This window comes from Emys orbicularis, chromosome 4 (genome assembly GCF_028017835.1).
Source record: "Emys orbicularis isolate rEmyOrb1 chromosome 4, rEmyOrb1.hap1, whole genome shotgun sequence".
In the NCBI taxonomy this organism is placed as follows: Eukaryota; Metazoa; Chordata; order Testudines; family Emydidae; genus Emys; species Emys orbicularis.
The window spans coordinates 100,501,372-100,515,467 of NC_088686.1; the positions used below are offsets into that span (position 1 = coordinate 100,501,372).

At 40.4% G+C, this 14,096-nt stretch overlaps 1 protein-coding gene and 1 non-coding gene across 2 annotated transcripts; both read left to right on the top strand.

Annotated features, from left to right (window-relative positions):
* Nucleotides 1-539: 539 nt before the first annotated feature.
* Nucleotides 540-13,769, top strand: EIF4G2 (eukaryotic translation initiation factor 4 gamma 2). The gene is made up of 19 exons (XM_065403915.1): nucleotides 540-712; nucleotides 1,446-1,548; nucleotides 2,794-2,925; nucleotides 3,029-3,095; nucleotides 3,185-3,336; nucleotides 3,801-3,911; nucleotides 4,516-4,599; nucleotides 4,685-4,783; nucleotides 4,987-5,128; nucleotides 5,233-5,393; nucleotides 5,891-6,004; nucleotides 6,900-7,025; nucleotides 7,269-7,373; nucleotides 7,456-7,671; nucleotides 8,114-8,372; nucleotides 10,967-11,171; nucleotides 11,886-12,097; nucleotides 12,429-12,550; nucleotides 12,946-13,769. Exons 5-19 carry the CDS (start codon nucleotides 3,253-3,255, stop codon nucleotides 13,009-13,011), a joined length of 2,106 nt encoding a protein of 701 aa, XP_065259987.1. The 5' UTR covers nucleotides 540-712; nucleotides 1,446-1,548; nucleotides 2,794-2,925; nucleotides 3,029-3,095; nucleotides 3,185-3,252; the 3' UTR covers nucleotides 13,012-13,769.
* Nucleotides 6,041-6,222, top strand: LOC135878819 (small nucleolar RNA SNORD97). The gene has a single exon (XR_010561425.1). It is a non-coding gene; the product is annotated as a small nucleolar RNA SNORD97 (small nucleolar RNA).
* Nucleotides 13,770-14,096: the final 327 nt, after the last annotated feature.

Consider the following 14,096-nt stretch of genomic DNA (forward strand, 5'->3'; position numbering starts at 1 on the left):
CGGAGGAGGTAGTAGGGGTGCACCTCAGCACTATCCCAAGACTGCCAGCAACAGGTATGTCATATTGCCATGTTGGTGGTAAAAACATATATAGCCATAAATAAGGAGTCTGCATACATACATAACAGCAATTATTGATCTCAAACCTGTAGACTTCTCTAAGACACCATGTGATTATACTTTTGTCAGCTTTTGTTAACTTCCTAACAGATAACACTGACAAATCTTATTCCAGCTTTGTATACTAGAGAAAGACATTTTCCTTTTTAGTTAGACTGGCTAACTGTAGGCAATTACTAACTTGTTAGTGCTAATATGATAAGCAGATTTCATTTAACTGAAATGAAGTCAAGGGGGTGTGGAGAAGAGTTGGTGGGGACACTAGAGAACACCCAATCCCGCAAAAGAAGTATGTGGGTCTCCATAATGTCCCCATAGGCTATGGGAGAACCTATTGCGCAACCAGTTGCAGGTTCATAACCTAAATCTAAGGTGACATTCAAAGCTTATGCTGCTTATGACAACATTTGAGCAAAAACTTCTTTTCTCAGTTTACTGCCTTATTTATATTTTTCAATAAATATAGCGAGTTCCTGGGGAAAACCCCAGGGCAAAACGCTCAGAAATGGATTCCTTCACGAAGCACTAGACGAGATGACGACTCCGCAAATGACAAAGAACGACATGATGCAATCTTCAGGAAAGTAAGAGGGTAAGTTGGTCTATTATTTTTAAGGTTAATATCGATTGGCAAAGTGGAGTACTAAAAATTACCTTCCCCTTCTCTCCCCTCCCCCAATATTATCTTATCTTAACCTGTAGTATAAGTACTTTTATACCAGTAGTTTTCAACCTGTGGTCTTCAGACCCCCAGGGGTCTGCAGACTACATCCAAGATTTCCAAAGGGGTCCACACCTCTGTTTAAAGTTTGTGTGTGGGGTTGTTGGGTGTTGGTTTTTTTTTTTTTTGGGGGGGGGGGGGGGAGTGTCCACAAATGAAAGGTTGAAAACCGCTGTCTTGCATGGTTAAAATTGAAATACATGGTTCCTAATGGAAGGGTTAGAAGGAGGGGCAAATACATGTTCATAAACTTATAAGAGAGTATTCCTGAAGCTGGTCAGAGATTCCTGAGTAGCTGTCTTCTGTAAGGGATTGGTGGAGCAGGAGAAAATCTGAATTATCTGCCTAGCATCATGTAAAAAACTTGTAATGGGGAGGGTTTAAGATTGCTATATTCTGTTTGCTGCTGAGTGCATTTCTTGTGTGCCCTAAAAAGCCTCCTCTAGTTGACAAACACAAAGTAAATTGCTCTTGTCTAAAGTGATAACTGGAAGAAAACCAGGACAACTCAAATCTTAACCCCAACTCACATAAATTCAACTGTATCGGCTATGTGAACATTTTACAAACATAACTGATTCCTCTAACTTTTTTCTTCCTCTAGCATACTAAATAAACTTACTCCTGAAAAGTTTGACAAGCTATGCCTTGAGCTCCTCAATGTGGGTGTAGAGTCTAAGCTCATCCTAAAAGGGATCATACTGCTGGTAAGTCAGGTGTATTTTAAGTACATATGAATTTAGTATTCAATAAGAATATCTAAGTGATTGTACTAAAACTAGGGTTTTTGTGTAAAGGATGAATAATCTTGGTTTAAGTCTCAGAATTGTTCCTGATATATAAAATAGGGCCAAATAGATGAAGGAAAATTGCCCAAAACTTAATTTTATTACGTATTGGGGATTACAACTTGAAGAGAAGCAGCAGCCTAACTAATGACCATTTAACTTCTATTCATATATTAAAACAACCCTTCCTGGTAAAGATTTCTACAGTAGTACAGGATGTGAAGGCTTCTTTTAATCTGAAGCAGGCCTTTACTAGCCACAAACGCTTCTGATATTTCTGTAGGTGGTCTTGGGACTCTGTGTTACACTTTGAGTACCAAGTGATAGTGTAGCTTTTTTGAAACATTGCTACTAGTAGTAGTTATACTGTGAAAAATAAGAGTTGTACTGTACAACCCATCCTTGTGCTTTATGTAAATTACTTAAATATAGTCAGGTGAACTGAAGTGGGGCTGGCAGGGACTTTGAGAGATATCTAGTCCAGACACATACACCATGCAGTGACCCCCCCCTGGTGCTGAGGCAGAACAAAATACGCTCATTGTCATGAAATAAAAGATGTGTGAGCTCAGGCACAACTACTGTCTTAAATTCCATAGCAATGTTGTAAGGCTGTAATGGATTCCGAGATGGTTGGAGGGGAAGGAGGAGGGTATTTTTTTAACATTGGAATGATTACACAAGACATTAGAGTTCTCTAAGGCTATAAGAGGTTAGGAAATACCAGAAGTCCATCTGGAACAATAGTCACACATAAAGAGTGACTCTTGTAACTTTGATTGGGTACTTTGCCCCAAATAAAACAGTTTTAAAAATGCCCTCTGTTAGTGTCCTGTTGGAGATATTCACTACTTAATCCTGATAGAGTATCTTAAAGTTTTCAATTAAAATCTAATCAATTAGTGTACTAGAAACATACTATGGCACCTTTAAGACTAACAGAAGTATTGGGAGCATAAGCTTTCATGGGTAAGAACCTCACTTCTTCAGATGCAAGACTTGCCCAAGACTTGCATCTGAAGAAGTGAGGTTCTTACCCACGAAAGCTTATGCTCCCAATACTTCTGTTAGTCTTAAAGGTGCCACAGGACCCTCTGTTGCTTTTTACAGATTCAGACTAACACGGCTATCCCTTTGATACTAGTAACATACTATTTTCTTTAGATCGTAGACAAAGCCCTTGAAGAGCCAAAGTATAGCTCCCTGTATGCTCAACTATGTCTGCGGCTGGCAGAAGATGCACCCAACTTTGATGGCCCATCAGCAGAGTGTCATCCAGGACAGAAGCAAAGCACAGTGAGTGTCTTATTCCTCTCTCTCACTGAAAATCTAAACTTTTTGCTTGTGTGGATAACTGCATTGGTCTGAAACCTAATTATATCTAATTATATGTTTGTAGACATTCAGACGCCTCCTAATTTCTAAACTTCAAGATGAATTTGAAAACCGCACCAGAAATGTTGATAGTAAGATTAAAACTAGTCTATATTAAATCTAGATTTTATATTTTATGTATATTTGTACAGTATTGTTGACAAACATCTTTTATGTCCAGTCTATGATAAGCGTGATGGCCCCCTCCTCCCGGAGGAGGAGGAACAGAGAGCTATTGCCAAGATCAAGATGCTGGGGAACATCAAATTCATTGGAGAACTTGGCAAGCTTGATCTTATTCATGAATCTATCCTTCATAAGTGCATCAAAACAGTAAGTGTCGTTTGGATGTGTATGTAGGAAAATTTGAATAGTTAATGACAGTGCAGTACATAGCTTTATTAAGAGTTCTATAAGAATTCTCCAAGATGGGGTTTTAATTTGGTCCAGGTATTTTGCAGGACAAGGCTCTACAGGTCTGTCGCATCTTACGCGCATTTAACATGTGCGATTTCAGCTTTACGCGGTTGGCAAAAACAAAAACACAAAAAAGAGAAAAATAACAATTTTAATACTGTACTTACCGTGCGGGCGATTCTGCCCACCATTCAACTCAATGTAATTTTGACTATACGTGGTTTTCGCTGTACGCACTAACTGCGGAACAGAACCCCCGCGTAAGATGAGACAGGCCTGTATAGAGAGAGGGGAGAGCATTCTGTATTTTGAATTAACCTCATAACTGTCTGCATAAAGATCCCCCTCTTAATGGAAATAATTCCTCTTTAATGTTTTAGCTTTTGGAAAAGAAGAAGAGAGTCCAACTCAAGGATATGGGGGAGGATTTGGAGTGCCTCTGTCAGATAATGAGGACAGTGGGACCTAGACTAGACCATGCAAAAGCCAAGGTATGTCTTTCTTTCAAACTGAAGTACTAACACTTTTTTTTTTTTAATGGCTCCCTGCAAAAAAAAAAAAAGGGGGGGGGGGCAGAAATACGTTGCTTGTTCACAATTTTCACTCTAGAAAGTTGAGGAATTATGTACTCGAATACTAATTTTTATCGCAGAAATGCTGTAGAATTGTATTCTAAGCGCAAGGAACTAGTTACATGATGTGTCTTATGATATGTTTGTGGCCTATAACTTTCCTACCCTATGTCTCTTAAGGTTGACTTGTCTTGTCTTCATAGGTATTTTTAGTAGCTGGTCACTGTCAGAATGTTTACAAAGCTAAATAGTATTGACTGATTTTTCTGACCTTTGCCTCAGAGTGACTTGGGCAGAAGATAATCTAGGGATTCAGCTACAGTCCAGTCCAAACCATTCCTTTAAGGGAATGGGAAACAGAAGGGGAGGACAACAGCCTGTTTCTCTTTACCATTTTTAGATAATTTGAACACTGCCACATTTTAAATGTAATTTGTAATACTGATACTGAAAAGAGAGATTATTGAGGGGGAAACTGCAACTTTAAGCAACTAAGCTAAACTTGGCCTCTTTCTCCTCTTAGTCCTTAATGGATCAGTACTTTGCCCGTATGCGCTCCTTGATGTTAAGTAAGGAATTGCCAGCAAGGATTCGTTTCCTGCTGCAGGTAAGAGTGCCAGTCCTGTTTGGTTTCTTGCCCTCTTTGTCTCTTCTCCCCCACCCCCTTTAATTTTTTGCTTTTTTCCTTTTAGGATACTGTGGAGTTGAGAGAACACAACTGGGTTCCTCGCAAAGCTTTTCTTGACAATGGACCAAAGACTATCAATCAAATCCGTCAAGATGCAGTAAAAGTAAGTACTTCCACGTCCATTTGCACCAAATGTAATGATGTATTATTGGTCATCTACGGCATGTTTGCATGAAGGGGTTGGTCAAACTCCTGGACTCCGACTAAAATCTTAATCCTAGAATCTGAATAGACTGGTAAATACATGTTCTGGACTTGCAGAACTATCTGTATGAATTGACTAAGATTCTAAATCTGTCTTTGAAGGATCTGGGAGTCTTTATTCCTGCTCCTATGGCTCAAGGGATGAGAAGCGACTTCTTTCTGGAGGGACCGTTTATGCCACCCAGGATGAAACTTGACAGGGACCCACTTGGAGGGCTTGCTGATATGTTTGGACAAATGCCAGGTAAACTGAAATCCTAAAGCTGCCGTGGCAGCAGCAGCAGCATTCTCTTGAATGTCAGGTGTGTACATGACTGTCTACGTTCTCATTCACCTTCCTATGTACAGGTAGCGGAATTGGTACTGGTCCAGGAGTTATTCAGGATAGATTTTCACCAACCATGGGACGTCATCGTTCAAATCAACTTTTCAATGGCCATGGGGGACACCTCCTGCCTCCTGCTCAATCCCAGTTTGGAGATCTAGGCAAATCTTTTTTGAAAAATCAGGTAAGGAAGACCTTTTGGTGATTAGGTATATCTCCAAAACTAAGGTTTCAATCTCTTTAGATTGAGACAGATGTGCAGGCTTCCAGATGGATGCTGGTCATCTGTGTTGTATAAGATTCTTACAGCTGGTAGGAAAATAAGCACTTCTTGCACACTGCAGTCGTTTCTTCCCCCCACTCCTCCAAAAAAAGGGGGGGGAAAGAGAGAGAGAAGAGAGACTGATGCAAGGGAGACTTCTTTCTTTATTGCCAGGGAAGGTGCACATTTTATGACTTTGAGTCAGAAGTGTGTAATATGTCAATTTTTCTTTTAAATCCATGGCCCTGGTTTTAGGGATAGAATACACTACTTTTTTTCCTCTTTCTTCCTTCCCTGGCAAATATTTTCTATTGAACTTCTAGTTCCTTTGGTACTACTACCATATTTTGTGCACCCCCGTCATCTGCACTTCTTTCTCTCTATCTCTTTTTCTCTCTCTCTTTCTCTCTCTGAAATAGGGGCAAAGCCAGCTCTACCATAACCAGAATCAGGGACTGTTATCCCAGCAACAAGGACAGTCGAAGGATATGCCACCTCGGTTTTCTAAGAAAGGACAGCTTAATGCAGATGAGGTATATACCTACGTTACTTGCAGCATTCTTAATATATTGCCCAATGATTATAGCAAGACGCGTTATTACGAGGACTAATGCTGGACCTCTGCTTCTTGGACCTCTGCTTCTTATCTCCTCCTCTTTTCTTCTTTGTCCCTTCTCCACTTTCACTTTAACCCCTCATTATCCTTGGGTGTCCAGCGTCCTGTGAGCAAGATTATGAGATATGAGGGCAATTTCTCAGGATTTTTTTTTCCTAAAGCAAGGTCAATACCTCTGGCCTTTCATATAAAGGAGCTCTTCATCTGGTCGCAATATAGGCTTTTTTTTTTTCTTTTTTGGTCTGCTTTGGGGAGTGGTTTACGTCAATGTGAAAACTGATATGCATGTACAATAATGCAAAGTTTACTCTGCATTTGACACAGTCACTGAGATGTCAACTTGCATATTTTTCCTTTAAATCTTGGCTTATCTAATAGCCATGCATCTGTTTCCAAACCAAATCACTTTGGGTCTATATTGCAGTCGTCAAAATACCAAAGCAAGGCTAAAACTAGCAATATTGTGTTTTTATACTGTAAACCAACAGCCAAGACTTAAATATATAGGCACCTTATATTAACACATCTTGTTTCAAATTGGAACTTTTATCCTTAGTTCATCCTGTTGTTCTTGGGCGTTGAAGTACACACGTGGCCTAATCCTGATTACAGTTTTACCAGTGTAAATTCTGAAATAATCCCACTGAATACACTAGTGTAAAACTGGCATGAGATCAAGAGCAGGCCTACAAAAATAAAATTGTCCTGAGTCACTACACTACATTAGCAGGGCTTGTGAGATACTCCTGATTATTTAGTGACTTGCCAGGGAACTTCAGCAATTTGATGGGCTAGGATTTGTCTTCTTACAGATTAGCCTGAGACCTGCTCAATCTTTTCTAATGAATAAGAACCAAGTGCCAAAGCTTCAGCCCCAAATAACTATGATTCCTCCCAGTGCACAACCACCACGCACTCAGACACCACCTTTGGGACAGGTAAATATCCTAATTTGATAACTGTGACTATTGTTTAACTCTGTATAAATATGTATGCAATTTAAGCGCTGACAGCTAAAGTAGCTCTTGCACATGCATCAAGATAAATCACAATCGTATATAAAAAACTGTTGGAAAGAATACAGGATTTTCTTCTGGCTATAGTTTCAGTAAAAGATTTGAATAAATGTAACCAAATATTTAATTTCTGAAACTACCCTAACTTTATCACTTATTTTCAAGCCTCCTCAGCTTGGTCTCAAAACAAATCCACCACTTATTCAAGAGAAGCCTGCAAAGATCAGTAAAAAGCCGCCACCTTCTAAGGAAGAATTGCTTAAACTCACTGTAAGTTAATGTTGTACTCTGTTCCAAATGGGACACAGCTACTGCAAGAAATCAGTGGAGTTCAGATTCATTTCTATTTCAGGAAGCTGTTGTGACTGACTATCTGAACAATGGAAATACAAATGATGCTATCAATGGTGTGAGAGAAATGAGGGCTCCAAAGCCCTTCTTACCTGAGATGTTGAGCAAAGTAATCATTCAATCCCTAGACCGATCAGATGAAGATAAAGAGAAAGCAAGTGCTTTGATCAGCTTACTCAAACAGGAAGGAATAGCCACTAGTGACAACTTCATGCAGGTACTCCATGTTGTAGCTTCGGAGTTCTTTTTGATGCTTAGGAACTGGAAAACACTTTCTTTCTCTCCCCCCCTTCCCCCCCCCCCCCCCCCCCCCAATATCCTATAGTACAAGGGTTCTCAAACTGGGGGTCATAATTCTTCAGGTTGCAAGGTGGTTGCATGGGGATTGCAAGCTATCAGCTCTGCGGGACAGACCGCTCCCAGCCCCCATTAATTTAAGTCTCCTTTCCCCCCCCCCCCCCAATGTATAAGGGGGGGGTGTCACACTCGAGGCTTATGTGAAAGGGGTCACAATACAAAAAGTTTGAAAACCACTGCTATAGTAAATATAGGTACTACTCTGAATAATAGACACTTTTCACTGGACGTGTAGTTAGTGTCCTTTAGTTCCCTAGACTAATCATGTTGCTGACAACTTAATATTCTTCCCTCTTTCTTAGGCATTCCTGAATGTATTGGACCAGTGTCCCAAACTGGAGGTAGACATCCCTTTGGTGAAATCCTACTTAGCACAGTTTGCAGCCCGTGCCATTATTTCAGAACTGGTGAGCATTTCAGAACTGGCTCAACCACTGGAGAGTGGTACCCATTTCCCCCTCTTCTTGCTTTGCCTTCAGCAGTTAGCTAAGTTACAAGACCGGGAATGGCTAACTGAACTCTTCCAACAAAGCAAAGTCAACATGCAGAAGATGTTGCCAGGTAAGCAATCAAAATACTTACTGTGACATATTAATCATTTTATCTTTCAACTTCTGTAAAGTGTACTAGGGTGGAAAATGCCGTGAAACATTCTTGGGGAGGGGGATGTCGGTTAATAAATAACTCTCATAGCAGAATTTCTTAAATTGATCAGGTTTTTTCTACCCCACTGACTTATATTTGATATAGTATTCATGCTATTCTTCAAGTTGTCTATATGGATGCTGAGATGAGGATGTTTGCGTGCCATTGCATTCTTAATTGGAGATTTTTTTTTTTTTCTTTTTTTTCTTTTTTGGCTAGTAGTGCCATCAAGATCATAAGTGAGAGCAGACAGACGTGCTATTTTGAAAGATCAGCCTTAACGGGCCTTCCCCAGGTAGACTTTTTTGCCATGCCTTCCAACTTAAAATACTAGTTTTCTCAGAGCACAGTGTGTGGAAGATACAGTTGTGACTCCCTGGGAGATGGTCTTCTGGCACATTAGTCCCTGGGGTCTCTTACATGTCTTCCCTCCAGTTTCACTGATCCATAAAGTCCTGCTCAAACTGAAATGAGAGAGAGCCATGATTGCTTTCATAACTGCAGTGTGCCAAGACTGGTGTGGTTCCTGACCCATCTGGTCTGTCTCTATACCTTCTTCTGACTGCCCTTCTGACCCAGTAGTTGGGCTCCATAACCTTCCCTAGCTTATCATCCCTGCTTCTCAGGCCTAGAGCTGGAATGTTCTCCTGAAATTCTGTTGGTTCTATGTGTAGGTAGATATCTGGGGGAGAATCGGTAGAAGATGCATAATATTGAGTGTACCAGATCTGGGAGTACTTCTACTCTTGCAAGTCCTTTTTAAATAGCAGGAAATCTATCTTCAGCTTCTGTACTAATCCTGAAATTGATGGGCTTGTTCCTGAACTCTGTCAAGGTTCATTTAGCTGCCAGTTTCTATCTGCCACTCAGAAAAACCCCTTCTCTTTGCATATCCTACAGCAAGATTCCTTAAGGGCTTCCTTAATCAGTTCCCTCCATTGTACGACCACAACTTACCCTGGAACTTCAGCTTAATGCTTAATACAGTAAGAGGATCTCCCTTCGAACACAGGGCAACCTGCTTACTACTACATCTGTCCTTCAACACTTCATTCCTTGTGGCAGTTGCCTAAGCCAGAAGGAATGGGGGACTGGAAGCCTTCATGGCTGGCCCACCATATGCTGGGGTGGGTTGGTTGGTTTGTGTGTGTGTGTGTTTGTTTTGTTTGTTTTTCTTCGGACAAAGTTACGTTACAGGCCTATCACACACTTCCACATCAGTCAGGACATTCAGCTGTCTTCTCTAGACAAGTGGAACTTGGATAAGGTTCAAGACCAGTCTTCATACCTAGGATATAAAATGAGCCCTGGCTTTCTGTCCTTATCAAAGTAAGCCCTTCAAAGGGCTTTCCCTGAACTCTGCCCTTTGGAGGGGGTCACTCAGTCTCCTCTCAGACTGAAGTGGCTATGGCAGTGCATTTTGCCCTCTGGGATGAACCCCCTTGAGTCACTGCTTACTCCATGAGGGCTCATCTAATTCCATTGCCCTCAAGAATGTTCCCACCAAGGACACTTGCAAGTCAGCCACCTGACCCTCCCTTAATACGTTTTCATAGCATTATGCCTTATTCCATGCCTTCAGAGTGGACACAGCCTTTGAAGCTGTTCTACACGGTACAGGACCCTCTTCCACATTAAGGAACTGCTTGGGACTTTTATGTGGTACATCCATAGGGACAATAACTCAAAGAAGAGGTTACTTAACTTAGACGCATAGACTTCCAGAAGGGACCATGATGATCCTGTAATCCAGGGGGTTCTCAAACTTTTGAATTGGTGACCCGTTTCACACAGCAAGACTGAGTGAACCCCCCCCATTAAAAACACCTTTTTTTATATATATTATATTTAACACTATTCTAAATGCTGGAGGCAAGTGTGGTTTGAGGGTGGAGGCTAACAGCTCGTGACTCTTTTTTACACACACACACACACACACACACACACACACACGCCCCCTCTCTCCTGGTTCAGAACCCCTGCTCTAATCTGACTTGCACATTACAGGCCACAGAACCTTGACCACCCACTCCTTTTAATAGGCCCATAACATCTAGCTGTTTTTTAAAGACTTGAAGTTGCAGAGAATCCACCATTTACACTAGTTTAAACCTACTCATATAGTAATTGGCATTCGTCCTGATGTCTTGGCCCTGTATGTTTTTTGCCACTATCTCCTTTCCCACTTGCTTTGGAGTCTTACTATGCTGTGAGGTTCTGAAGGAATTGGAGTGTCATAGTCTGCTCCTCCCTGTATGCGCTCATACCAGAGCACAAGGAGGCATATAGTGCAGGTGCAGACCCATAGGCACTATTACTAGAAAAATCTCCCAAGTCTGCATGGGTGCGTGTACATCGTTACCTGGAGCACCCATCATAGCAAAATATTGTGAACTCCAGTTACTGTGTAATTGTAAGTAACCTCTCCTTCTCAGCTAAGCTGGTTTGGTCCATTGTTTGACTTCAAAAGTTGTCTTAGTTATTCAGAATTTTCATTCAATTTTTCTTAGAAATTGATCAGAATAAGGATCGTATGCTGGAGATCTTGGAAGGGAAAGGACTGAGTTTCTTGTTCCCACTTCTGAAACTGGAGAAGGAACTGTTGAAGCAAATAAAGTTGGATCCATCCCCTCAAGCCATCTATAAATGGATTAAAGACAACATTTCACCCAAACTTCATGTAGATAAGGGATTTGTGAATATTTTGATGACAAGGTGAGATGATTAATTCAGAGCAAACCTATCATACTTTTTAGTAGTTCAGACATGTTAAAAATGGACTTGTGCTCACTAATGGCTTATGCAGTATCCACATAGCTGGAATAAAGTGTACCCTGCAGAAGGAGGATATAGAGACAAGATCGTACACGAGGGGGTTCATGATGACTTCTTTTTAATGCTATTTAAAGCACTACGACCGAAGGAAAGAATGCTCTAGCTATCAAATCATGACCTTGTTCTCAAATCCTTCAGTGCCCTAACAGAGTCCAAGGAAACAGATTAGGATTCCTTGCATCTGAAGATGAACAGGCCCACAAATAACTTACCTATCTATCTCATAGAGGTGGAAGGAACCCTGAAAGGTCATTGAGTCCAGCCTCCTGCCTTCTCTAGCAGGACCAAGTACTGATTTTGCCCCAAATCCCTAAGTGGCCCCCTCAAGGATTGAACTCTCAACCCTGGGTTTAGCAGGCCAATGTTCAAACCACTGAGCTATTCCTCCCACAATGAGTACTTTCCCAAATAGGACCCTGTTGGTCTTGGGTTTAACGTGGGGAGTTTTAAGCAGTTGAAAGTGGGGAAAAAATTGATAGTGAATTTAACCAACTGACAAAAGTGCTTGTTTGTACAGCTACTTTCACATTGTCAAAGTAATTCACTAGTCTTAAATATAATTTCAAAATGTTTTCATACAACTTTTACTTCCAGTTTCTTGCAGTATATTTCAAGTGAAGTGAGCCCGCCTAATGACGAACCAGATTCTTCATCTGCTCCTTCTAAAGAGCAGTTAGAACAGGAAAAACAACTGCTTCTTTCCTTCAAGCCAGTAATGCAGAAGTTTCTTCATGACCATGTTGATCTACAAGTGAGTGCTCTGTATGCACTTCAGGTGCACTGCTACAACAACAACTTTCCAAAAGGTATGAATAATGTATTTGCATATTTGCCAATTTGCTACTGTATTTGAGGGAAAGTATTAGTCAGTACCATCCATGTCCTGAAGTGTTCAGTAAACCTGTCTGTCAAAGGGCACTCTATAATAATAGCAGCATCTGCTACATTTATAACTAGGATGTGCTTAAAGTTTTACCACCTGGGTGCAACAGTATACTTACTTAATGAAACTTCATTTAACGTGCAATTGTCAGCCTTGCATGGAGCTTTCTATAGTTCGGGAAACTGCTTCTGAGGAATTCAATATGCCTAATATTGAATTAGTTTACCTGGTGTCTGTCTCTCTCTCTTTTATAGGCATGTTACTGCGCTTTTTTGTTCATTTCTACGACATGGAAATTATTGAAGAGGAAGCCTTTTTGGCATGGAAAGAGGATATTACTCAAGAGTTTCCAGGGAAGGGCAAAGCTTTATTCCAGGTAAAACTGTGTATAATGGAGCAGAAATTTATAAAAATCTTTTTCAGTGTATATATTTGCCTACTTCCATTGTGCTGATGAGTTCAGGGAACCCTATTGTAAAAATATTAAGTACTTAGCTTAATTTAGAAATGCTCTTATGTGACCTTTATTTGGGCTGGGGAAGGGAATATGAGGCAGGATAAAGTAGCACTCTCCTCTTCTCCCCCCCCCCCCCCCCACACACACACACAATAAAGGGGCAAAGGTCAATGATGACATGTATGCTACCCAAAATAAATGCTTTTTATGCTAGTATTTTAGGGGAAAGCCACATGAACGAGATGTAGAAATTTGTATATGCGCGCACGCAGTCTGCTCTTTCTGCTTCTGAAAATGCATTGATATGATTGCAGGTAAACCAGTGGCTAACCTGGCTGGAAACTGCTGAAGAGGAAGAATCTGAAGAAGATGCTGACTAAAGAACCAGCCAAAGCCTTAAATTTGTGCAAACACTGTTGCTATGATGTAACTGCATTTGACCTAACCACTGCGAAAATTCATTCCGCTGTAATGTTTCACAATATTTAAAGCAGAAGCATGTCAATAGGATGTTCTTCTGCATAAGGTTTTTGTAGTATGTCTTAATCATAGTCTACCATAAAATATTTTAGAGTATCTTTAATGTTTAGATAACAGTGTATTAGCAGCATGCAATAATTACATCATAAGTTCTCAAGCAGAAGCAGTCTATTGCAAGGGTTTTCTTTGCTGCCAGTTATCATAGGCTGTTAAGTTAGAAAACTGAATAGCAACACTGAATACTGTAGAAATGCACTTTGCTCAGTGTAATACTTGAGTCGTTGCAATATTTGATTATCCATTTGGTTGTTACAGAGAATCCTTAACTGTAATCGATGGTTGTTGCCGTAATAGTATATTGCCTGTAATTCTACCTCTAGTAATGGGCTTTATGTGCTAGATTTTAATATCCTTGAGCCTGGGCAAGTGCACAAGTCTTTTTAAAAGAAACATGGTTTACTTGCACAAAAACTGATCAGTTTGGAAAGGTGGTTAAATGCCCTTGGAAGTGGTTTTTGTGGGTGTGAAACATAAAATGGTGAGAAATTGAATTGGTCCCTCTTATTATAGTATTGAAATTGTCTACTTAATTTATCAAGACATGTTCATGCCCTGATTTTATATACTTGTATCTATCAATAAACATTGTGATACTTGACTTGTTTCCAAATGTCTCCCAGTAGAAGAACCTTTTGACAGCCAAAGCTAATTGGATTCCTTAAAAATATTTCATCCACATGTAGTGAAGTCAAAGTATAGAGGTGATGGTGATCTGGTGAGGTAGAGCTGAGGCCTTCCTAAATGAGGGACGCTGCACTATTACAAGTTAAATTTGTGTGTTTAAATCAACTTTTAAACAGTGTCTACAAGGGAGTTTGAGTGGCTTATGTGGCTGTCTAAACATATTCCTTACTGATTTTTGCAGTTTAGCTTAAATGTCACCCTTACATTATGTCTACTGATGGGTTAGGGCCAATTTAACTTA

What these genes read in the sequence shown, in the direction of transcription:
- EIF4G2 (XM_065403915.1), top strand. Translation starts at nt 3,253, where the DNA reads ATGCTGGGGAACATCAAATTCATTGGAGAACTTGGCAAGCTTGATCTT. An exon ending in TTCATAAGTGCATCAAAACA is followed by an intron (nt 3,337 to 3,800) that starts GTAAGTGTCGTT and finishes TTAATGTTTTAG; the next exon opens with CTTTTGGAAAAGAAGAAGAG. An exon ending in GTGAATATTTTGATGACAAG is followed by an intron (nt 11,172 to 11,885) that starts GTGAGATGATTA and finishes TTTTACTTCCAG; the next exon opens with TTTCTTGCAGTATATTTCAA.